General features: G+C 49.7%; 1 protein-coding gene and 1 non-coding gene across 4 annotated transcripts in view; one reads left to right on the forward strand and one right to left on the reverse strand.

The window, feature by feature from the left end:
- Eya2 (EYA transcriptional coactivator and phosphatase 2) overlaps positions 1-22736 on the reverse strand; it is a 100978-nt gene extending 78242 nt beyond the window's left edge. The window contains exons 1-4 of one of the 3 annotated variants that reach the window (XM_035446924.1): positions 22628-22736; positions 13807-13852; positions 10517-10659; positions 8544-8660 (exon numbers count right to left, since the gene is read on the reverse strand). In XM_035446924.1, the coding sequence (XP_035302815.1) occupies positions 8544-8660; positions 10517-10659; positions 13807-13852; positions 22628-22736 (415 nt within the window). Of the gene's footprint in view, positions 1-8537; positions 8661-9239; positions 9251-10512; positions 10660-13806; positions 13853-22627 lie in introns of those variants that run through there. The other 2 variants (XM_035446925.1, XM_035446926.1) reach the window with 2 other exon arrangements.
- Positions 20005-20130, forward strand: LOC113836504. Its single transcript, XR_003486809.1, has one exon. It is a non-coding gene; the product is annotated as a small nucleolar RNA SNORA40 (small nucleolar RNA).
- Positions 22737-24235: the final 1499 nt, after the last annotated feature.

Below are 24235 nucleotides of genomic sequence, written 5' to 3' on the forward strand. Positions count from 1 at the left end.
GGAATGGAGCCTGCCCTTGGGGACGTTTGTTGAATGATTGATGGATGGTTTTCCCTGCAACACACCCATCTCTCCTCATGTCTGCTGTTGCCACTGTGGAAATGAGTGACACGGGGGCAGTATAGGACCCTGTGGGAGTGCTTAAAAGGCACTTTGATTGGCAATGCTATTTTGGGAAGCTTCACAACCTTTAGGAGTGGGGTCTAGCTGGAGGAAGAGACAGGTCATCCCCAGAGCCTGGTTCTGGCCTGGCTTTCTGCTCCATGGTCTTCCATGATGTGAACAGCCTCCACCGCACACACCCCTTACCACGAACCCAGGTTCCCCCACCTGATGAACTGAAACCCTGAGTCAAAAACACATTTCCCCTTCCCTAATTGTTTCTGTCAGGTTGATCACAGCCCCATGAAAGTCACACTGTTGGTGACAGCTGTGTTGCCTGGGAGCTTGGGCTGTTGTTCTGCTTTTGTCTCTGCATGGTGCATGGGACTGTTTCATAGTATCTAAGGTGCTATCCACAGGTTCAAAAAAAGTACATCTTCCAAATTGCTTCATTTAAAAAACATTATACTAAGAGCATTTTATTTGACTTAAAAATTTTGACTAAACATCTTGCTTTGGCACATGTACAATACAGTTTCTATGATAAGTATTCGTTTATTCACCTCCTCAGAGAGGCCAGAGGGCAGAGGGATCTGGGTTGGAGCCCTCTCTCTGCACAGGTGCCACTCTGCTTTCCTGTGGGCGCTTGTCCCATCTGCAGACCTAGTGCTCCTTCCGAATCTCCTCAGTGGACAGTAGTTGGTGTCAGCAACAGGAGCAGCTGGGGAGGGCCAGCTCTGCCCTTCGTAGCCAGTCTAGCCTTGTGTTGTATTTAGGCAAAAATCTGTAGTCTGCTTTCCATTTTATGACAGATTTTGATAAAAGTACAAGACAGGGTTTAACTTTCTTTTCTATCGATTTTGAATTTGAAAAATGTGAGCCCCTCAGCTTTCCTTATTTAAAGGAAGGAAAGGAAGCCCACCATATCAGGAGGCTCACCACTCTTGGAAGGCCTGGCTGTGACTTCTGGGTGTAGCACAGTCCAGTGGCTGAGGAAGGTTCCCTCCCCTCTTCTGTAGGCTTGATTGTGGTAAGCACTAACATTGATGCCGTGATCCCTGGTACCACTGCCTCCCTGCTTCTAACTGGTGTTTTAGCAGAAAGCTGGTATTTCACTGCAGTGACATCTGCATGGTGGCTTTTTAAATCGTCTTAAAGGAGGAAGGGCCATGGTTAAGGGTAGACTTGTAATACATTGGATTTCAAATAAAAAAAATTGACTTAAAATATGCATAAGCACCGGGAGTTGGTGGCGCATGCCTTTAATCCCAGCACTCGGGAGGTAGAGGCAGGTGGATCTCTGTGAGTTCGAGGCCAGCCTGGTCTACAGAGGGAGTGCCAGGATAGGCTCCAAAGCTACACAGAGAAACCCTGTCTTCTCGAAAAACCAAAGAAACAAAAAAAATATGCATAAGCAGGGGCTGAACAGATGACTTAGTTGGTAAAGTGCTTTCCACACAAGCAAGAGGACTTGAGTTCAATCCACAGAACCCACAAAAAGCTAGATGTGTGTGGGGGGAGGGGGCACACTCTAGTAATTCCAGCCCTGGGGAGTGAGAATGGATGGTGCACTTGGGCTTGCTGGCCAGCTAGTCTACCTAAATCAGAAAACCTCAGGCCAATAAGAGACCCTGTCTCAAAACAAACAAAACAAACAAACAACAACAAAAACAAAACAAAACAAAATCCAAGGTGGACAACTACCATGGAAGTACACCAGAGGAGGACCTCTGCCTTCACAGGATGGAAGGACACCAGAGGTAAAATGGTAAAATGGCATGTGAATTTTGTTTCAAGATTACAAAGGATTTCTAAAATGTTTGTTACAAAAAGGGAGCATTGGATATGACGGGGATAAGGGCCACCAATGTCTAGTTCAGGATTCCAGGTGGCTCTCCACTGGTACCTGTGACCTGTGCTTTTCTGTGACCAGCACTGGGAGCGATTCCATCACTACCCATGGGGACGTGGTGATATGGGGACAATGGGCCTCTGTGTCCACCTGCTCTCTACATCACAAGCATATCTGCAGTGGCACCTCAGGCCTCAGTCCTGCCACTTTGTCTCAAGAACCCCTCTAAAAGAAGGCAGAAGAGAGATATGGTGTCCCCCACAGAGCAACAGAAACTGTCCCTGGCACTCTGGTCTTCTTCTTGCTGTGGCCTGGCTTAGAAACTCGCCACCTTTGTGAGTCAGGCTGTCACAATGAGAAACCATAGGTGGAGTGGCTTCTCTCTGTAGACTGGAGGTTGGGAGGGTCAAGATGAGGGACCCAGGGACCTGGTGAGGATGCTTTGCTGTCTACAGACAGTCCCCATCCCCATACATGGTCACCCAGATATCCCATGGAGAACATTGCGGTAGGTGAGAGAACAGATCTCTTCTCAAAAGGATGCCTGTCCCCTTCCCTAAAGCTCCAACTCAGTGATCTCCTCCTACTGTAGTGCCCCTCCCCACAAAGCCTGTTTCCAGATACCTCCCCATAGGGTAAGCCCTATGACACACGTGTAGAAGGACATAGCTCAGTTCATAGTAAGTACCATGACCTGCTCACCACCCCACCTCAGGCATTAGCTGGGTTGGCAGCTGGCTTTTATACTCCCTTAGAACGTGGGTGAGCTTGTGCTGGGGTAGGCTGAGTGGGGAAAGAGCTCAACGCACAAGGACCTGAGCTCAGGTCTGGGAACCATGGGAATAGGAGGCAGAGGTCAGACAATCTTGATAAACTCACAGGCTAGACCCAGTGTACACTGATCAACAAGACATCATGTATCCAGCAAGGTGACAGCTAGGGCTGAAGTTAGAGGCTGTTTGTGGACTTCCACATGCATGTTATGACATGCGTGTACTCATTCTCACACACATGAACACATGCACGGATCATACACACAAAGACAAGCACACAGAAGAAAAGGAGGAGGAGAAGGAGGAGGAGGAGGAGGAGGGAGCAGCTGGGGCTGGAGCCACAGAATTGTAATTCTAGTTGTTTGGAGACTGAGGCAGGAGAATCATGAATTTAAGGCCCTTAAATGAGATCTTGTCTCTAAATAAAATTTTGTTTTAAATAAAGGGTTGCAGGTAGAACCCAGTGGCAGAGCCCGTGTTAGATGCTCGAGGCCCTGGGTTCAACTCTTGGTACCATAGACAGAAACCCACCTCTCTCAGAGCTGGGTCTGCCCAATTGAGTAACCATGCTGAAACCATGATTAATCAAAGTTCAACAGGAGTGAAAGCCACTTTTTCCATCACCCTGGCCACATTCCAAATGCTCAGGCGCCTGGTGGGTAGTAAGCACTGTAGTGGGACAGTACTGTATCATGGGTTGTTAACTGAGCCTGTTCCTGTTCCCCAGGCAAACCTTTCACCCCCCCCATCATTCCTGGTGGCTTTGGGGTTTGTGGCCAATCTCATTCTGTACATATCAGAGAGGCCCCAGACCCTTGATCTAGCCAGACACCGGACAATGGAGGGCTGGCTAACCTGTGAAGGTGGCCACTAGGGGGAGGTGGGGCTGAGGCCAGAGTGGCATGTGTTGGGACCTCAGAGCTTTGTGGTCAGCAGAGTTGCTGACTCACACCCGGAAACCCAACCTCGGGCCAGCAGGGCTGGGCTGCCAAGCCTGGCTTCTGACTGCTTGACCAAGGGAGATCCGGCTGACTTTGCCTGCTCAGAACTGGCTGGGCCAGGGCAGGTACCGCTGCCACCACCAAGGTGAAACAGAGCCTCATTCCCTTGGCCAGGATGGGGGGCATTGGACCCCAGCCCTTGCCATGGCCACCTGCCATTAAGGTTCACCAGGATGGACTTTTCCATCTGCCAGCATCCCAGGTACCCCCAGCTAGTGATTTGCTGCTTCTGTTTCTGCTCCAAGGTCTTGTGGTTCTCAAGAAAATTCTTTGGACCCAGATTACGTAATGGGACAAGGAGACCACCCTGATGCCCACCTGTCTACTTCCCAAGACAGCACTAAAGCCCACTGCCAATCCTGAACAAAACAAAGGCAGCCTGCACTCAGACATGGCTGCCGGGCTGGAGACAGGGCCCAGTCAGTCAAACAAGTTTCTGTACAAGTACAAAGGCCTGAGTTGGATCCCCCCAAAAAGCTGGGAGTATGCCTGTAGCTGCAGCACTGGAGGTGGAGGCAGGGGCCTGCCTAGGACTCACTGGCCAGCCAGACTATGCAAAGTGGCAAGATACACATACAGTGAGAGACTCTGTCTCAAAAAATAAGGTGGAGAGCAAGAGAGGAAGAGACTCAAGGTTGACCTCTGGTGTCCACATGTGCACACGCCCCCACCTCCACAAGTGCACATACTTACACAAGTACACACACACAAGCACACACACAAGTACACACACAAGTACACACACAAGTACACACACAAGTACACACACACACAATACACACACACACAAGTACACACACACACAAGCACACACACAAGCACACACACAAGTACACAATACAAGTACACACACAAGTACTCACACAAGTACACACACACACAAGTACACACACACAAGTACACACACACACGCACACACACACACACAAACACAGAGGCGAAAACATCTTGGTTGGTGGGACAGTGTCAAGTATGCGTCATGACAACAGCAAGAAGCTCAACGCCTGGCAAGAATAAGGTTCCTCAGAACACTGAGAGTGGCCAGATGAGGAAGAAGAAGAGTCCATACAACAGCATCCACACCTGCAAGGCTGGCAGCATTCATGATGGAAAAAATTCCAAGTGGCACTTCCCCGTGGGACTTCCACTCCATGGCTGATGCACAGGGAGCATTTGTCCTTCTGGCTGACAGAATTTGAAATGGCCAGTTTTTCAGGCACTGAGCATCAGGCCACCATGACAGCCACCATGCCCAGTTTATGCTGAGCTGAGGATGGAGCCCAGGGCTTTGTGCATCCTAGGCAAGCACTCCACAGTCACAGTCATACCTCATACCTCCTTTGAGTCAGGGTCTCTCCTGGAAAGAGACCTGGAGCACCAGGTCAGCTAGACTGGATGGCCAGGGAGCCCCAGAGCTATCCGCTTGTCTCTGCCTCCTCAGTGCTGTATTTAATGCGTTTTCTGGGGGGGATCAAACTCAGTTCCTCAAGTTCGTGAGGCAATCACTGTATCAGCTGAGCCCAGCCCAGAAGGAATTCTTTGAAGGAGCTCTAGCAGAAACAAAACTAGGAACCTATAGGCCAAGGAAGCTCAGTGAACACAGGGCACCAGAGTCAAGAAGGGAGCCTTGAGATGGCACATGAACACAAAAGAAGCCTGCAATAGAGAGAGACTCCAGGGTAAAGGAACTTGGTCACCTGGAGTATGCTTGTCCTTATGACTGTTGTCATGGTAACAGGAGCCAACAGAGTGTAGATGGAGCTTATGTCTGTATAAGAAGTTCTGTGTGGGTTCTCAGGCACTCAGCAAGAGGTCTGAGGTTTGGACACTAGTGGGTGCAGGGCCCGGGTGGAAGAAAATGTTTATAGATGTTTGAACTTTAACCTGCTCTCAAAATCAATGTGAAGAGGAGTGACTTCTAATGCAGCTTTCATTCCTTATCACTAAGAGGAGCGGTGTCTTCCCTTTTATCCCTCCAATACCAAGAACTGAACCTGGGATCTCTGTGTGACAGTCAAGGGCTCTAACACTGAGCCCCAGAGGCACAGGGTGTCTTTTTAGGTTGCTGTAAATCCTGGGGGATCATTGGCAGAGGTTGCACAGTTATGTAAATGTACTGACCTAAACATTCCCAAAGAGCAAAAAGTTTATGGTGTGTGGATTATGTTTCAGCAAGAAATACATGAGTTAAAATGAACAAACACATCTGTAATGAACAATGCTACATTTGGTTTCAGCCCTGTGAGAACGGTGGCCATCAGGAAAAGCACAGCAAATGCAGGCCAGGATGTGGGGGAAGAACCTTCTTTCACTGCTCAGAGTGTAAACCAGAGCTACAGAAGCCAGTGTGTAAGAGGGGAGACTCTGGATACCACACTCCTGTAATGCCTCAGTTTGCTAATCTGGAGAGTGCTGGGATGGTCCTATTTCTGTCCTCTGCATATTTTTGAAAGGAACTCTGGCTTCTCATCACAGAATGCTGCTAGCCAGTCAGTCCACTGATATCCTCAGGCTCCACTCAGCAGTTCTAGTCTCCCCCACTTTCTCTTTCTCTTTCTCCACAGAATTAACTCCCATAAGCTTCTGAACTATACAAACCATTTAAGAATTTATGCCTTCTCTGGAACAACTCAGGGCAGAAATGTTGACAGTCGGCACACAGGCCTGCGATGTGAGCGCACCAAGTTTGTGTTTGAAAAGGGGAGGTCTGGCTCTCCTGACAACCATCAGTGTCAGACTCAGAGCTAGCAGGAGGTCCAGTCACAGTCTCCACACATGTCGGCCATGAAAACCATGAGAAAATAGCACAGGCCACTCCCAAGGTAGGCAGGAAATGAGCAGGGGGTGTGTTTGATGTGTGAAGGGCTCCTCGGCATTGAGGTGGGGTGGGGTCCAAGGCTGAGTCTGTTTTCTCCTGCTGAAAGTCACTTCCTAAATGAAGCCATAAGTGCAGAGGGGCAGGATGCTGCCAGCTGTGTGCCTGGGCTGGAGAAGGCTGAGTTTCCAGGTCATTGTCTGGGTCACATGACCTTACTTGTTTGTCTTACAGTGCCCTGGGTTCTCCGCCTAGGAAGGACAATAATGCCTTTGTCATTGGGCAACTATGTCCACCCAGAGGATAGGCATATGGATTCTTATTCTTCTGGTCATGTCCGTCATGACCCCCTGAGCTTCTTCACACTCTTGACCACAACCTGTAACTGGTTTCCTGTGAACAGGTTGCTGTCCAGCTCTCTCCTAAGAGAACCATCCTTGTCCATTGCTGCCTCCTCACCCCGTGCCAGGCACAAAGCTAGCATTCAGTGACGGATTCAGTAAGGGAACATAAATGTGTGAATGAATGGAGAGACAGCTGGACTGAGAATGCACGGTGTCCCCTGTTCAGCCTCTTCAGTGCAGAGGCCCCAGTCAGCAAGTGTGGTTTCTATCTGCAGAGCTAAGGATTGGTCCAAATGCAAGCTCAAGTTCATGTCCTTGGTGAACCTTTATTACCAACAATGGTCCCCTCCTCATTGGCTTTCAGGGATGGGCACAACAGCTGCCACCCTCCAGGGGAACTCAGAGGTCACTGGCAGGATGATAGGGGACACCCCACCCCACCAAGGAGACAAATTTTTTCCCACTGAATTTGAGATAATATCTGAAGTTCTTGCCCTGACACTAGTCAAACTGGCCATTCCCTTGACCCCTCAGCTTCTTCTGCGAAATGGGCACACTTACTACTGCAGTACTTCAGAGAGTGGTGATGGCTGTATGCCACCCCCACATGACACCAACTGGGTGCTGGGACAAGGAGGAACAAGGGACAAAGTAGGATCATTTGCCCGGCTGTGACTGCACCCATTTTGTACACATATCCTAAAGACATTTGTACAGCCCTTAATGAAACAAGCAAAACACAGACAATAGAGTGGCCACACTTCCCAGTAGCTGTTTTAAATAAAAGCACACTCACCCTTGTGCCTGCCCAGTCACCATCCTGTTTTTCCTGGTGCTATTTTTCAGACCCTATGGTTTATAGGGGGAAAAGCACCAGGATGAATGTTCCTGGAGTCATTGCAACTATACTCCTGCTCTGTGCATCAGGACCAAGAGCCGCCTGGGACACCAAGCAGAGAAGGAGCCAAGGGCCAGAGTGGGGGAAGTGAGCCCAGCAGATCCACTCCTTCAGTCATGTGGGGGCTGCAGGAACACCTACTGGGCACCTGGAACTAGAGCCTACTTTTCTGCATGCCTTTTATTCCCTGGATCGCCTTTCTCTGTGTCTTAGCAATGGACTTATTTGATCCATCACACTTAGAATACAAGTCAACACGGTTGCATGGACCGCAGGTTCCTACTCCCTCCCTGAGGCTCCCTTCTCAGGGACCTTCTCAGTCTGTCCCAGTGTCACCATTATGTTCTGTTCCTTAAACACATCTACATATTTTGCCCATTCTCTCTGTTGGAGATGTTCTTTCTGGTGTGTGTCTAGCTAGAGCCACCTCACCCTTGTCTTTGTCCAGTGTCACAGTTGGTTCCCTCTATCCACTGGTCTCTCAGATGCTTGTCAACTCTATGTCAATACCATGATGCTTCATTTTGCTCAGCTGTTTTGGCAGGACTACCCAATTATCTGCTGGCCTGTGTATCCCATCTCTGCCCTGGGCCATGGGATTGCCCCCAGGGCAGAATTCACATTTTGCCCTTCACTTAAGATGGAGCCTGGCACACAGTAGGCACTTTGGAAGTCTGCTGAGTGGGTGAATGGATGGATGGACAACCACCCTGGGGTGCCCCCAGACAGTGGCAGGAAGGGCCAGACACCACACTCACTGTGCACTGGGTAGGCGTATGGGCTCTGTCCAGCAGGCGCGGTGCTGAAGCTTGGTCCGTAGCTCAGGAAGCCACCCTGGCTGGGGGAATGGTTCAAACTGTCTTCTGTCTTGATACCTTGGAAGGAGACAGAAGCATCGAACACATGGCTAGAACCCTTCCCCGTCATCCACAGAAGAGCCACCAAGTTAAGACAGTGTTCTCATCAGTTTCTAAATCAGAATTCACTTTAGTGCTAAAGTCAGTACAAGCTTGGTGTGTGTGTGTGTGTGTGTGTGTGTGTGTGTGTGTACATGCAAATGCAAGCATGTGTGTATTTTTGAGACTAGGTCTCATGCACCCTGGGCTTGCCTTAAATTCACTACACAGCAGGAATGATTTTGAACTTCTGACCCTCCTGCCTTCCCTTCCCAAATGCCACACTCTGTATATTCAGTGCTGGGGTGGAACCTAGGATGCTATGTATGCTGGGGGAGCCCTATACCGCTGAGCTCCAGTCCCACCCCTGACTGCTGGGATTACCAGTGTGTATTGCCATGCCCAGCTCTCACACACATTTGTGTGCATGGAAGTGGGGGCTCTGAAGCCATCTGCCCCTTCTCTGAGCATTTCCCCTTCTTTACATTGGATTAGTTTCTGGGGATGGGCCTGGCCCCAGTTATGCAGGGACATGTGGCTCACAGTAGCCATCTAGACCACTCCATCCCCTCTGCTCTGGAGTCTGGGTCAGGGATAGGGTGGAGCCTAGTCAGAGGGAACCCTGGGACTTCAGGGAGGTATCCTAGGCAGGAAAGGCTCTCTTGGGGTACTTGCAGCTTAGAAGTGCTTAGTGCACACCTGCCACTGTGGTGGAAGAATCTGTAGACACTGAAGCCCACACACAAGGAACCAGCTGATTCCTGATCTCATTTGAACACTCAGGTCCCTGCCTGAAGCCAGTGACATAACACTTCTCCGTTCAGAGGTGTTGATGGTCAAAGCCGCCAAAGCACCCTTTTCAGTTTCTCCCACCTTACCTGACTTCAAGAGAACTGTCCCTCTCTATACTTAACCTGTGACCATGGTCTCTTTCCCTGGTGTGAAACATTGTAACATGACCCAGTTTGGCCAATGAGGACCAACATGAACTCCTTTGGAGAGTGCTGAGAAGAGCAATCTCTTTCTGCCAGGAATATTGACATCCAAAGATCAAAGTTGGCAGGCACTGTCTGTGTCTCCACATGGAGACACCCTCTGTGGGCATGAAGACCACTCAGAAGAAAGCATCCAAAGATGGATCAAACTTCCCATGAGCTCACTGTAGATGATGTGTGAATGTGTGCACGTGTGGAGGTCAGATGACAGCTTGTAGAGTTGGGGTTTCTCCCACCTATGGCTTGTAGAGTTGGGGTTTCTCCCACCTATGGCTTGTAGAGTTGGGGTTCCCCATCTATGGCTTGTAGAGTTGGGGTTTCCCCCACCTATGGCTTGTAGAGTTGGGGCTCCCCATCTATGGCTTGTAGAGTTGGGGCTCCCCATCTATGGCTTGTAGAGTTGGGGTTTCCCCCACCTATGGCTTGTAGAGTTGGGAGTTTCCCCCATCTATCCTTAAGTGGCTTCCAGGGATAAAACTCAGGTTGTCAGACATGTGTATCAAGCCTGAGACATCTCATCAGACCCTCACGATGTCACTGGAGCACGTGGCTGGCTCCAGACATACATGACGACAACTGCATTCCCAGATGTGATAGTACATGAATCAACTAACTTCTAATTTTCCCCAAACCAGAATGGGTTAGGGTTATGATTCTTGCAACTGAAAGAGGCTTGCTGACATAGTCTGGAAGCAATCCAAGCCATGCTTCAGCCATGCTCTCCCCCCCTTTACCTCCAAGCCCAAACGAGTCCAGCTACATTTATGATCCTGCACTGAGGCATGAAGGGACCACATTGTTGGAGCTTCCAGGGGGTGCAAGGGCGTGCTTGGTACTCACTGTAAGGGGGGATCCCATAAGCTTGTGCTGGAGGTGGGTACGCTGTATAGGGTGGCGCCTGCTGGATGCCTGCGCTGTACTGTGTTTGGCCATAGGCTGCCATGGCTGCGGAGCACTGACCAGGAGAGACACACGGGTGAGGCCTGGTGGAAGGAGAGATGGTTAAGTCTCCCAGTCCAGCCCAGCATCTTCCCCAGGATCCTGGGACCACCATTATTTTTTCCTTGGGCGTTATGCTTTCTCAAGCAAAGGAAACATTTGTGCACATCACATCTCAAGTTTTCTTTCCCTGGGAACCAAGGCGTGTTTCCTATCTTCTGTTCAGTCAGATTCCACCATGGGTCAGGGCTCCATCCTTCTCCTCTCTTTGTATAGCAATGGAGAAGTCATTTGTGGTAGCAAAGCTGCAACCCAGAGATGCTGGGTTCCACGGTTAGCCAGCATAGTCGAGCCTTTTAGAGAGTTCTACAAGATCCACATCAGACTTTGTGTGGGAAACAGGAAGCCTTGTTGTAGGACCTCCAGGGTGATTCATTACTATGGTCAGCTTAACCACCCATCTCTTTTGCGTGTGTGCAGGTGTGCACATATGTCTGCGTACACATGAAGGCTGCAGGCTGACACCTGGGATCTCCCATTGTCATTCCTCACCTTAGTGTTTGAGGCAGTGTCCCTCCTAACCTCAGAGCTCACTGGTTTGGTGGCCTGGCTGGCCAATGAGCTCCAGGGATCTTCCTGACGCCATCTCCCCAACACTGGAGTTACTGACATAAGAGACCAGGCCAGGGTCCCACTGTCACCTGGACTTTGTATGACCATCACCAGAGAATGACCCTTTGTCTACCATGCCATTTCAGTTGGTGACAAACAGCTGGCATTTCCCTTCCCATTGCATGCCCAGACACCAGTCCAGGTCATTTTCAAGCGGTCCAGCGAAGCCTCCAGTTCTGACGACACTGGAGGTTCTTAGTTTTCACCTTGAGGAGACTGGCTCTGGGACACTCATTAACCCGCAAAGCTCATGGACTGGCATGGACCCAGAGGCCACACACAGAATGCCTTCACTCTACTTAATTCTCTAGATCCACGTCTGGCTGAACGTGACCCCACGTGTTTACTCTCTCAGCTTGGGCCTCTAGGAACATGGCTGGGACTCCTCGTATCACTTCAGTTAAAATCTGTCCACTTTGAATGTATCTTTTAGGCAGACACGAAACCCTCTGGGTTCTCTGGGTCTGAAGCCTCAGGGCAGGTGTGAGTTGACTATAAAAGGGTGCAGGGTCACAAACAGATGTGACCTTGCTTTGCAGAAGGCTCTACTTCCCATAAGGGAATCCTTTGGGGGACTTACGCCTGGGGACACCAGGCTGGGATCTAGAAAGGGCTTCACCAGCCACTGTGGAAGCCTGTGGTATAGTCAGTGGGTCTGTAAGGCGGGACTTCCTGCTGAACTGAGGCCCCTATTTGACAGTGTTCTTGGGTCACATCTTGCCTTCTCTATAGAAGTTCAAGGTGGGAAGCCAAGCCTGTCCACTCCAGTGTCCCGCCACAGCCCGCTGAAGAGACTTGGATTGAACCGGGGCTCAAGTAAAAAACCCAGAGAAATGGGGGCTGGGGCAATGGTTCAGGGGTAAACAATGGGGCTCTGAGTCCTGATCCCCAGGACCATGGACAAAGCCAGGCTCCGAGAAACACATCTGCAATTCTACCATGGGGGAGGCAGAGCATGAAACACAGTTGTGATCCTACCACGGGGGAGGCAGGGGTAGGAGCTCACTGCCCCAGCTGAATCTATGTGCTCCAGGCTCAGTGAGAGACTCTGACTCAAAAACTAAAGTGGAGAGGGACTGAGGGAAACACCCACTGTGGACGTCTGGCCTCTGCATGAATGCACCTGCACTCACACATGTATACCCACTGAACATACACACACATAACACATAATACACACATAACACAGTGTAACATACACATATACACACCCCGCCCCGCCCTCCCACATCACACACACCTCACATATTGCACACGTACCCCCCCCCATTCACAAGAACACACAGATACACACCCCACTCACATGAACACACACACACTGTTATCTAACCCCCCCCCCCGCCCCAGAAAGGACAGTGGCACTCTCCAACCTGAGGAAACAGTCCAGGAGGTTTTACTGGGCTCAGTGGCTGCCAGTGCCACACCTCTTCTGATGGAGAAGCAGCCTGAGCCAGTGCCCTCATCAGAGCTCTGTGGCACGCAGAGGGGGGTTTATGGCCAGGTCTAACCTGGTCTCTGTGCTCAGCTCCCAGGGCTGGACTGGAGCTTGCCTAGGGAAGGTTCTGGTACCCAATGCTTCTGGGCTTCTGGACCCTGGCTGATCTTATGGTGGGACACTCATGCCACCAGGAGAGGAGCCCAGGCTCTGTCTCCTCACTAGCCTGGGCTTCTGAGGCAGGGCTGTGTCCCCTCCTCTCTCATCCTAGGGCTCATATGGCTTTGGGAATGAGGAGTCCTGGGTGAATGTCAGAGCAGAAGAAAGGAACAAGGAGGCAGGGAGATGGGGGCAGCAGGAAGAGGGAGGGGAGGGGGACAGAGGCAGGGGAGGAGAAAGGAGGGAGGGGAGGGAGACAGAGAGAGGCAGGGGAGGAGAAAGGAGGGAGGGGGAGGGGGGCAGAGAGAGGCAGGGGAGGAGAAAGGAGGGAGGGGAGGGAGACAGGAGGGAGGGGAGGAGAAAGGAGGGAGGGGAGGGGAGAGAGGCAGGGAGAGGAGAAAGGAGGGGGGGGAGAGGAGGCAGGGGAGGAGAAAGGAGGAGGGGGAGGCAGAGAGGCAGGGGAGGAGAAAGGAGGTAGGGGAGGGGGGCAGAGAGAGGCAGGGGAGGAGAAAGGAGGGAGGGGGAGGGGCAGAGAGAGAGAAGAGAAAGGAGGGAGGGAGGGAGACAGAGAGAGGCAGGGGAGGAGAAAGGAGGGAGGGGGAGGAGTTTAAACAGGGAAAGGAAAGAATGGGAAAAGAGTAAACTCCAGAAAGAAGGAAACAGCAGGTGACACCCAGAACCACTCTAAGCACTCCATTCATCTACTTTGTGGGGCAGGCCACTGGCTGTCCACTTTCCTAGATGGGAAACCAAGATTCAGGCAGTCAGATTATCTGTGCAAGGCCATCTAGCTGTGTCCATGCTGGCATCCCTATTTGGGGAAATAGGGAAACAGCTCCAGAGCACCCCCACCCCCACCCCAGCCACCAACCTCTGAAGAAGAGAAAAGGGAGTAAGATAAAGGGGGCGTGGCCAGAGTACTCACTTCACAAAGAGCTGAGGCACACTCAGAGAGGCCGATTTAGTGACGCCTGCAGATAAAGAAACACATGAAGGTTTAGCTACTACTGAGGCATGTTCAGCGCAAACTGTGGCTTCAGAGGGACTTGTATAGGGAGCAACTTCGAAAGTTGCTGCTGCTGGGGACTTTCTCTCTACCGCAGAAGTTTCTGGGAGGCAGGGCACTCTCCTGGCAGTGGGCTCACAGCCCCTCTCTGGTGCACCTGCTTTTCAGGGACAGCAGGAGAGCAGGCACAGAGAACACACATGGGACACATCTAGGAACACCACGCAGAACCCACGCCCCACATGCAGCCCAGAAGGGGAAACAGGCCAGAGATGGAAGGTTTGTGCCCGAGAGGTCACATGGCCACAGGAGGCAACCAAGAGCTGCAGGATGAAGACACAGACTGGTTCTAACCATATGACTTGTCCCCATCTTCATTCTCCCCTTCTCCCTTCCCTCCTCCTCCATCTCCTTCCCCTTCCTCCCCTCCCCTCCTCTTCTCCCTTCTCTTCCTCCTCCTCCTCTTCCTCCTCCCTTTCCTTCCCTCCCCACTCCATTCTTCCCCTACTTGCTCCTCTCCTTCCTCTTCTGGGGCAGGTGCAAGTCTGGACACCTGCAGAGACCAGAGGACAACCTCAGGTGTCATTCCTCTGGAACGCTTCACTTTGGGTTTTGAGTCAGGGTCTCCCATTGGCCAAGGGACAAGCCCACTTCAGTAGGCTGCCTCACGAGCAGGTCCCAAGGGACCCTCCTGATTCCACCTCTCCAGTGCTAGGATTACACATGCAGACCACCGTGCCCAGGATTGTTACATAGGTTCTGGGGGTGAAATTCAGGTCTTTATCCTTCTGTGGCAATTGCTTCTTAGACGGAGCCTTCTCCCCAGCCTGGACATCACCTGATGGCTTCACCTTCCTGTCCCTCTCTAACTCTAGTTGGTGGGGTTCAGGTCAGGCTAGCTCCAGAACATCCAAGGAAGGCACTTCTTAGCTCTCCCCTGAGGCCCTGACATAAATGTTTCATATTGCATTCCTAGACACCTGCTAAGGTCACAGACTTAGCTGGGAGCTGTTTTCTAGGGTGTAATTGATCTGGGTGGTTCCCTGGGGAGTATTTTTGTGCCTCGTCATTTCAAATAAAACCACTCCATGTCTTCAAGCAGCCCGGGTGAATTCCGGATGGAGACAGGATGCTCCCATTCACCAAGTTACCCTTCAAGTCCCCTGACTCTGAGCCTCTCTCCAACTCCCTCACCTCACTCTGAGACTTGGCAGCCTCCTCTACCTCCAGCCTCAGAAACTTCTCCCACACACATCCCATATGCTGATAACACCCATCTGTTACCCAGCATTCCCCATGTGCCAAGCTTCCCTCGAATAACTTTCTCTGCATTAATGATTTTAATGCCCAGGTGAAGAGCCGGGGCCTGGAGGGTCTGAATAACTCACTCAGGGCCTATGATTCGAACCCTGGTGGCCCAGCCCTACAGTCTGTCTCAACCAAGTCTGTCTTAGCCAAGAGACAGCCATCAGCATAATTGCAGCAAACACTCCCTCAGGAGCAACTGTGAGCCAGACCCACTGACTTAGACATAGGATCTCATTTAATCCTTACCATGGGGTAATAGGACCACAACACAGACAAGGCCACCCTCCTCCCATCCTCTGTCCAGAAGCTCCGTAAAACTGAATGTGTCTGAACTGAATGTGAACCCAAGGGTCACATGAGCCTGATCTCTCTAGTCAAGTCCCTAGACAAACTGCTGTGTCTCCTTTTACTGCTTAGAGTCACAGCTGAGCTTAGACACAGAACTGTCTGCTTGACTACACACACAGTGTCAGCATTATTGATCATGGTAAAAAGGACCAGGGATCAGCGTGTGTGTGTGTGTGTGTGTGTGTGTGTGTGTTCACGCACATGCATGGTGTGATAGCACAAAGTATATTCTTTACACACCACACTTAAAAACCAAACTCAATGTCAAGGAAAGTTCTGGCACCTCCTTGGTGCCTCCTGATACTTCCCTTGTTCCTGAGGTCTTTGCTCCAGGCAGGCCCCACATGGCCCCCTTTCTTGGTCTTTGGTTCCTGGGACCAAGTACCACTTGTGTCTGAAGCAGCCAGTCTCACTGTTGGTAAAAGCTCAAGTGTGCAGAGCAAATTCAGAAACCATTGAGTTAAACACTTTTAATGCTTTCATTAATAAATATGCAAGTACTCACGAAAATGGAACCCACGGAAACAACATCCCTATGGACTCCAGTTCACTTGCTGTTTCAGGCATTCGAAGTGAGCGTCTTTCCTTCTGGTTGCCAAGGAGTGATTGGCATGGTGGCTTTGCTCAGTATTATGGCTTCCTCATCAGCTCCCCGAACCCTTTAGACACCTGTCTTTCCCCTTTCCGCACAGCCAGGCCTCCCTCCTCCAGGGCTCCTCACATCTGCAGTCACCACCCAGCCAGGGGAATAGATGGGGGGGGGCACTTGGGAGTGCCGAGTGCTTTTTCTCTTGCAGACTATTCTTTTGAAAAATAGTTTTTAACCTCTTGCCTCCTGTACCACATTTAAAGTTTGCCATCATGGGACACACCAGGGATGGAGAAGGTGGGGCAGGTTCCCCTACCCCTTCCCTTGTTTCTCCTGGATAGAACGGGATATTCTTCCTTGATAGTCAGCCTGTGTCTAGGGATGGTGGGACTGGGGTGGGACTCCATGTAGGCCAGAAACTCTGGATGTAGCAGGAAGGAAGCCAGGTCCTCCCCAGGGACAGAACAGAGCTCCCAGTCCCCCCAAACTGTGCTCCTCCTGCTCTGTGACTGCTAGTCTTTGGAAGGAATTCAGATCAATGGTCACTCTGCATTTTGTTGTAGCCAATGTTCAGGAAGTGGTTTGATAAAAAGGGTCACTGTGGGTGAGACTAACCCCAGAGTGGCAGCCGTAGACGCAGGCAATGCTGTGACACTCTAACAAGAGATGGTGTGGCCTCAGCGAAGCTTTGGGTGCCCTTCCCAACTGGGGTGCCTGTTCCATCACTTCTGCCATTTTTTTTCTTTTTTAAAAGAAAAAAAATTTGTCTTATTTGTGTTTCTTGGTCTGTGAGTGCATGGGGCACATTGACAAACAGATACCTCTTTTGCCCCTGGAAGTAGTGTTCTGAGAGAGCAGAGGTGGTTGAGAAACACGTCTCAGAGTATGATTTAGGGGGTCATAAATACGTGCTTCTCTGTGAAACCATCACAAGTTAATCTTAATGCATGTTAAGAGTATAACGAAGCGATAGAAGTCAAACTTTTCTAAAGCTGGTTTGAGTTGTTCTCTTACAGGGAATTTATTTTCACCTCCAGAGTCACAGAGAAACCCTGTCTTGAAAAAAAAAAAGAAAGCAGGTTGATGTTTTTCTTTTTCTCTTTTTTTCCCTAAAGGAAAATTAGTAGCAGTCGGCATAGCAAGAGGCAGCCAGAACACAGGGCAGACACGGGCTGCAGAGGGAGTGTGTGAACTATGGTGGAATCCCCAGCAGTTGGCGTCCTTGTTCCTAGAGTGGGTTATGGAGCATCCTCGGTACCCACAGCGGCCTCCGGGAAGCAGCCAGGATGCCCAGAAAAGGAGCAGAAAGAAGGTTGTGTTCCTTGGGTCAGCACCCAGCCCTCTAGCTTCAGGTTGGAGCTGGCCAGAGTAACACTGGAAAACTCAGTCAGAGATAGGAGTAGGCAGGAAGTCAGAGAGCCGGGCACCTGCTCCCGGGTGGGCTCACCTCCTCTGAAACTGGGTTATGGCTGAAACTTTTCAGGAAGCACCTGTGCTTTAAAAAGGGAATCTTCCCCTTGGCTTCTTGGTATCGGTAACTTTTACCTCCTCCTCCCAGAAAGCAGGATATAACTCAGATCCAACCATCCCTTGAGTAGGAATGAAGGAAGGAGCCCGCCGTGAGTGACACCATCCCTAAGCAAATGATCCCTGGCTGTATTAACAAGGTCAGCCAAGCATGAGCCTAGGAGCGAGCCAGAGCGTGAGTCACCAAGCAATGTTTCGCCATGCCTTCTGCTTCAAGTTCTTGCCCCGATTTCCCTCTATGATGGACTGTCACCAGGAAGTAAGTATAAGCCAAACAAACTCTCTGCCTACCTCCCTCCCCCGACAAGTTGCTTTGGGTTAGAGGGCTTTTATCACAGTAACAGAAAAGCAGCAGAGACAGAAAACAATACCAAGATGTTGCTGTGGGATTTTATGCCTTTGGAGTATTCTTTTGGAAGTCTGTGGAGGACTTTGGGATTTAAGCTGGGGAAAATGGTTCCGTGTTCGGAGGTTAATGGAATGTTCTGTGGGAGTCTGGATGCTAAGAATGCAATGAGAAGTATGAATGGTGGAGAGCAGACTCTGAGGGTTCAGAGGGAAGTAAGGTCTTCATCTGTGCCATTTGTGTGATATTTTGAATTAACAACCCATGGTTGCTGCTCAGTTGAGGTTGAAGAACCATCCACGATTAATGAGAGACCAGCTCACTGAGGTAAATAAAGTTCTCTCTGTGTTTCACTGGGACAATGGAAAGTATTTCCTCATGGTGTCACCTAGAAGCTAATGTTCCAGTGGCCCCTGAACTTGAAAATGTATAAGAGTCCCCATGTGGCACTGGTTTTAAAGGCATGAATGCTACATGACTAAAGGAGTCACGGAGTGCAGCTGAGGCCTGGCACTGTGTGGTAGGACTGCAGTTTCTGAAGAGAGGCCATAGGTGAGCGTGCAGCCTCAGCTCCACTGGAGCCTCCACACTGGAGATGCTGGGAGTGCTCATTGCCTACATGAGCACTTGAGACAGACAAGCTTGGTGTGGAGCTGACCTCAGACTGCGAGACAAGCCATGTGTGCTGCAAATGACCGAGCCTGAGAAGCGGGGCTGCCCAAGCTCTTCAGAGTTGAGCTCCAAATGTCAGACACAGCGCTACAGAATTTGGATTCACATTGCTGGATTTAGTTCTGCTTGGATCTGATTGTCCATAGGCCCCAGCTCTTCCCTTTTGGAATAAGAAAGTATGCAAAGTCTTGTAAGAGACTTTGGATTTTAAAAGGGGCTTTGGACTTTTAAAGTGTTGAAAAATTTAAAGACTGGTGCTTTTAAAGCTGTGTGACCTTGTCTGTTTATGACAGCAAATAAGCAGACAAGTCAGGAGGTCTGAGTAAGGAAGATGAAGTGAAAATAAGGAAGATGGAGATATTTGGCGGATTGATTTCTCTAAGTCCGATCTGGAATGACTGCTGTCTTCCCAGGATTTTAAGAGAATTTCAACACTTACAAAAAATATTTATATTGTTAACAATAAGTTTACTACCAACCTTCAGAATAACTTAAAGGTGAATAATAAAATACCACTAAAGAAAAAAAGTTGTATGATCTTTTACAATATAACATTAACATAAGGTCTTGGGGACAAGGTATTGAAAGGTTATAGTTTAAAAGTGATATGTTTGTGGGTCAAATTGACAAGTGTCAAGAGTGTCCTAGTTAGCTTTAAATTTCAATTTGACATAGCCTAGAGTCAACTGAGAGAAAACCTCAACTGATACCAAGGAATTGCCTAGATGGGCCTATGGGAATGTCTATGGGAGATTGTCTTGATTATTAATTGATACAGGAGGGTGATGGGGAATGTACTGTGTATGTTTATCTTATTGATTGTTAAATAAAATACCGTTTGGCCAATGAGACAGCAAGTTAGACGGGACTGGGAGTCAAAGAGGATTCTGGGAAATGTAGTAGAGAAGTGGTGATCCAGGCAGGAAATGACATAGCAAGGAGACTCATATTTAAGCAAAAGAGAAACAGGAAGGGTCCCCCTTTTCCCTTCCTCCACCAGCGGCAGGATATGAGCCACTGGCAAGGAGGGACACCAATAAGGCATCCGATAAGATAAGTCTTATAAAATATATAGGTTTATGATAGTTAAGACTGAGCTAACAGATGAGAATCCTAGTCATTGGCCAAGCAGCATTGTACCTAATACAAGTTTCTGTGTATTCATTTGGGCCTAACTCGGGCGGGCGGCTGGCATAAAGCGCGCATGTGGCAGTGGGGCTCGGCGGCTTTTGGTGGAAAGATTTATCATAACAGGAGGGCCCAACACACTGTGGGTGTCACCATCCCAAGGCAGGTGGTCCTGGAATGTATAAGAAGGCTAGCTGGTAGCATGCATGTGTGGTTTGTTCAACTAGTGCACAAAAGCAGAGACGAGGCCTGCAAGGGCCTGTCTTCGTTTACAACCAGAGCTCATAGTTCAGAATGAGTTTTGATACACACAAGAAGGACTACAACACACAAGATAGCTCGAAGGGAGCATGGTGTTGATGGTGAGATTGGTTGGTTTATAAGTTTAAAGAATAGGCAATGAGAAAACCAAGACATACGAATCACCATGTAATTTTCACGTGATAAATGAATATAATATAGTAAAGCTAGCTGAGCGTGAGTCTAGGAGGAAGCCAGACAGCAGCATTCGTCTGTGGTTTCTGCTCTGAGATATTGCCCTGACTTTCCTCAATGGCGGACTGAGACCCAGAAGTATAAGCCAATTAAGCTCTTTCCTCCCCTCAGTCGCTTTGGTCAGAGTGTTTTTACCAGAGCAACAGAGATGAAACTAGAATAGAATCCAAGAGGAGGTTGCCATGACCTGAGCCTTAGGGAGGCAACAAACCTGGGCAGGGGAAGCTAAGAAAATTGTATTTGTGGTTCAAAGCTAATATTGACTTGAAATTAGCTCATCCCTCAAGATCTGCATCCATGCTTCAAAACACACAACCACCTACCCATCTATGCAACCACTCACCCATATATCAACCCAACCACCCAAGAACTCATCTACCCACCACCCACCTATCTCTCTATCCGCCTCTCTGTCCACCCATATACTCACCCACCCACCTGCTCACCTATTCATCCATCCGTATTTTTTAAGGTCTTCTATAAGCCAGGCACTGAGCTGTATACTAAATAGGAAGGGGATTTAAATGCATATATAGGAATGCAGAGTTGTCACTGGTAGACTCTAGGCAAATGCTATACTGCCAAGCTATGTTCCCAGCCCTTTACCTTGAGGTAGGTGCTCTACCACTGAGCCACACCCTCAGCCCGCAGTTCAAAATTACCACCAAATGTTTGCTGTGGTAGTGAAAGAGAAGGAGGAGAGGAGGAAGCCAGATTCACAGGACCTGGCTGGGAATGCACCCCAAAATGACCCTGTTCTGTGGTAATGTCAGCATTTCTTGGAACCAGAGATGAGGAAGGGCCTGCCACAGAGTCAGTTCTAAGGAACACTGAAGATGAAGGGGAGGGACAGGGACTTATCTAAGGGACAACTGCCTCTCTGCTGCTGCCAGGTTCCTCTTGCAGCTGAAGGAGTCAGGGGAAAGTAGATTTGATGTACACTCTCCCTATGTTTCACAAAGCCATCAACTATGTACAACTTACCATTAAGGCCAAACAAAGGACTGGCCCAGGGCCAGACTCCCACCCTGCCTCTGATCCCTGTGGTTATTTGACTCAGAGGGTGACAATGGTCTACTTAATCATTTACCATGCCCCCGGGGTGGGACAGGCCTGCCACACACCATAACCTCATTTAATCCCTTGTACGGCACTCTACAGAGTGGTCCATTAGCACAGCCCATTCAACAGGGCTGGAAACTAAGACTTAGAAAGATTGCATGGCTGGGGAGTGGCTGGGCTGGGAGTCAGACCTGGATGCCCCACACCCACAGCCCAGACCCTTGCCATGCTGACTTGGAAACACAGTAGGAAATTGGCCTGGGCATCTACCCAGAGAGAAAACTATGAAGGTCTTTGACCCTTCAGAGGGTCATTTTCACAGATGCTTGTAGATGCCAGGTGTGCCTCCCTCCCACCATCCAGTCCTGGTCTCAGAGCCCACACCCTTGCAGTGAAGATTTTGAACAGGGTTGCCTAATGTCATAACCAGCATGCAAGGGCAATGCCATTCATCGTCTTGGTGACAGAATAATTACTCAGGGAAACCTGGATTTTCTCTCAAAAAGTTCCTTGTGATGTTGCTTTGCATTGGACACATGACCTTTTGGTTACTTGTGACAGTCCTGTCACATTCCTGTCCGATGATCTGGCATCACACAGGGACCATGAAAGAGAACAAGGGGGACCCGAAGACACCACTGGCAGCGAATCCCTGGGCACACTGCTGGGGAAAGGGTTAAGCCTAATGCTTCAGTGTGATAGCTTAATGCCTTCAGCTCACCTCAGGCTCTACCAGGAAGGCTGACAATCCCAGCAGAGCAAACAATAGCTTGGATTGTTCTAGAGAAAACTAGTCTGGCAGCATCATTTGCCAATAATTTCCTAACAGCTTTAACTGTCTTCTGCTTCCTTGACTTCAACCCAACCTGAAAGCAACAGCAGACAAGGCCTCGTCTTGGGCACAGAAGCCTGTGAACCTGACTCCTGCTGGGAAGAGGTGATGGCAGGAGGGAGCTGAGGGACAGAGATGAAGACCCAACAGGTCATACCTTTGGTAGGGTTAGGAATGCACCCAGGGCGACTGTCCTTCATAGCAAATGTCAGGGTTTCTCGGAACCAGAGACCAAGAAGGGCAGCTAGGGCAAGACCGAGTACACCTGTCCCTTGAATGATGGACAAGACTGTGATCCATGTGCACCCAACTTCTGTTCTAGAACCATCAGTGGGAATGTCAGGTTCTGGGAATGGTACCATGGGAACCTCTACCTGTCACAAATGAACAAGGCCCTCTTAACTCGTCCAGTCAAGTTTTTGCAGAGGCCTACCTTCTCTGTCACTCAGAGCCCCCACAGCGGCGTTGTCTTCACTCCACGTCAGGGATTCCTTGCAGTCACTGCTTGCTGCGAGGCTGGGTGAGATCACCACTTCTAACATCGCCTTGTACCTGAGTGGAGACAAAGGGAAATTAATTTATTCATTATTATTCATGTTTGCTAATGAATCATCTTTTCCCCCTAAGAATGTAAATATTAAAAGCTGATTACCTATTCCTAACCTTCTAATAGATTCCATATAATACAAATTCACAAACTTTTAGTCAAAATGGAAATGAAGTCCTTGCCCCTAGAGAGCACGCCCACTCCATCTAAACACCCCTCCTGTGCTTGGAATTTCCCATTAGAGGTATTGTGTTTTGGTCTCTCTTCTGGATTGCCTTTGAACTGGGGAGACATCCCAGGAGAGGAAGGGGTGACAGGGTAGGGGGAAGGATTGGTATTTCAACTCCCATAGACTAGAGGAGCTGGGCAAGGGCACTTAGAGTTGGCTGTGGTAGCAAAGTGGGCAGTATGCTGTTTGTACAGGTGGAAAATGGCATAGAAGACAGTCACAGAATTTCACAAGTGCCTCTAGGATGGGGCCTGGTGCCATACCTCTGTAATCCTAGCTACTCGAGATGCTGAAGTAAAAGAATCCTAAGTTCAATACCAGCCTGGGCTACAGAGCACATTCAAGGCCAGCCTGGGCTACTTTGTGAGACCGTGCTGCAAAATGAAAAGTAAAGAGAGGTCTAGAGAGCAGGTGCTTGCCTTACACATGTGAGGCCTTGGGTTCCATCCCTGGGACCCGAGTGTCTCTAGGTGGTATGCCCCACAGCCCAGAGCAGCTGCCCCTTCCAAGAAAGCAAGCTCTGAGGCTGGAACTGCTCCAGATTTTGACATGTCACAGGGTTGGGGGTGGGAGTGTGTGCGTGGGGGAACACAAGGTGTCATGGGGTTTCATTTTTCATTGACACATCTCATGCTGGCGCTGTAACTGTAGTTGCTCCTAAGTGCCTGTATGTTATGACTGGGAAACAGGGCTGCCAGCTAATGTTCACAGCATGCGGGGTAGCCGTGCTCAATGGCCTAGACTTAACTCACAATACTCATTACTGAGTGCCACGTCAAACAGTAACAGGCAACACCTACTGAACATTTCTTAAGCTGAGGCCATCAGGGCATGGCCAGTTACCACGACACTGATGGGACACACCATGGCAGGACCAGGTCCAACACAGAAACATCATGGATTCAACTCTCTCTAGTTCTGATACTTGCAGACTTGAATCAAAGAGATGGAGACCATTAAAATGCATCTGTGTTAAGACCATGGTGCAGGTTAAGAGGCAAGGTATAGAACGGACGAGCTTGAGGCAGCCGCCCAAGTGCCCATGCGTCCCACAAGACTGGGCTTTGGCAGACAGCATGCTCAGATAATGTCTCTTAGGCAGCCATAACAAGGACTGGGTGGAAGCCCATGCAGCATAGCGACAGATGGCCAGAGTCCAGCAAAGAGGCAGAAGGGTGCCATGGGAGGACAAAGAGTCTATGAAGCCCTAGACCCACAAGTCAGGATTGTACACTTAAGATGTATGAGGTCAAAGGAGAGCAGCA

The sequence above is a fragment of the Cricetulus griseus genome, chromosome 6 (assembly GCF_003668045.3).
Source record: "Cricetulus griseus strain 17A/GY chromosome 6, alternate assembly CriGri-PICRH-1.0, whole genome shotgun sequence".
Classification (NCBI taxonomy): Eukaryota; Metazoa; Chordata; class Mammalia; order Rodentia; family Cricetidae; genus Cricetulus; species Cricetulus griseus.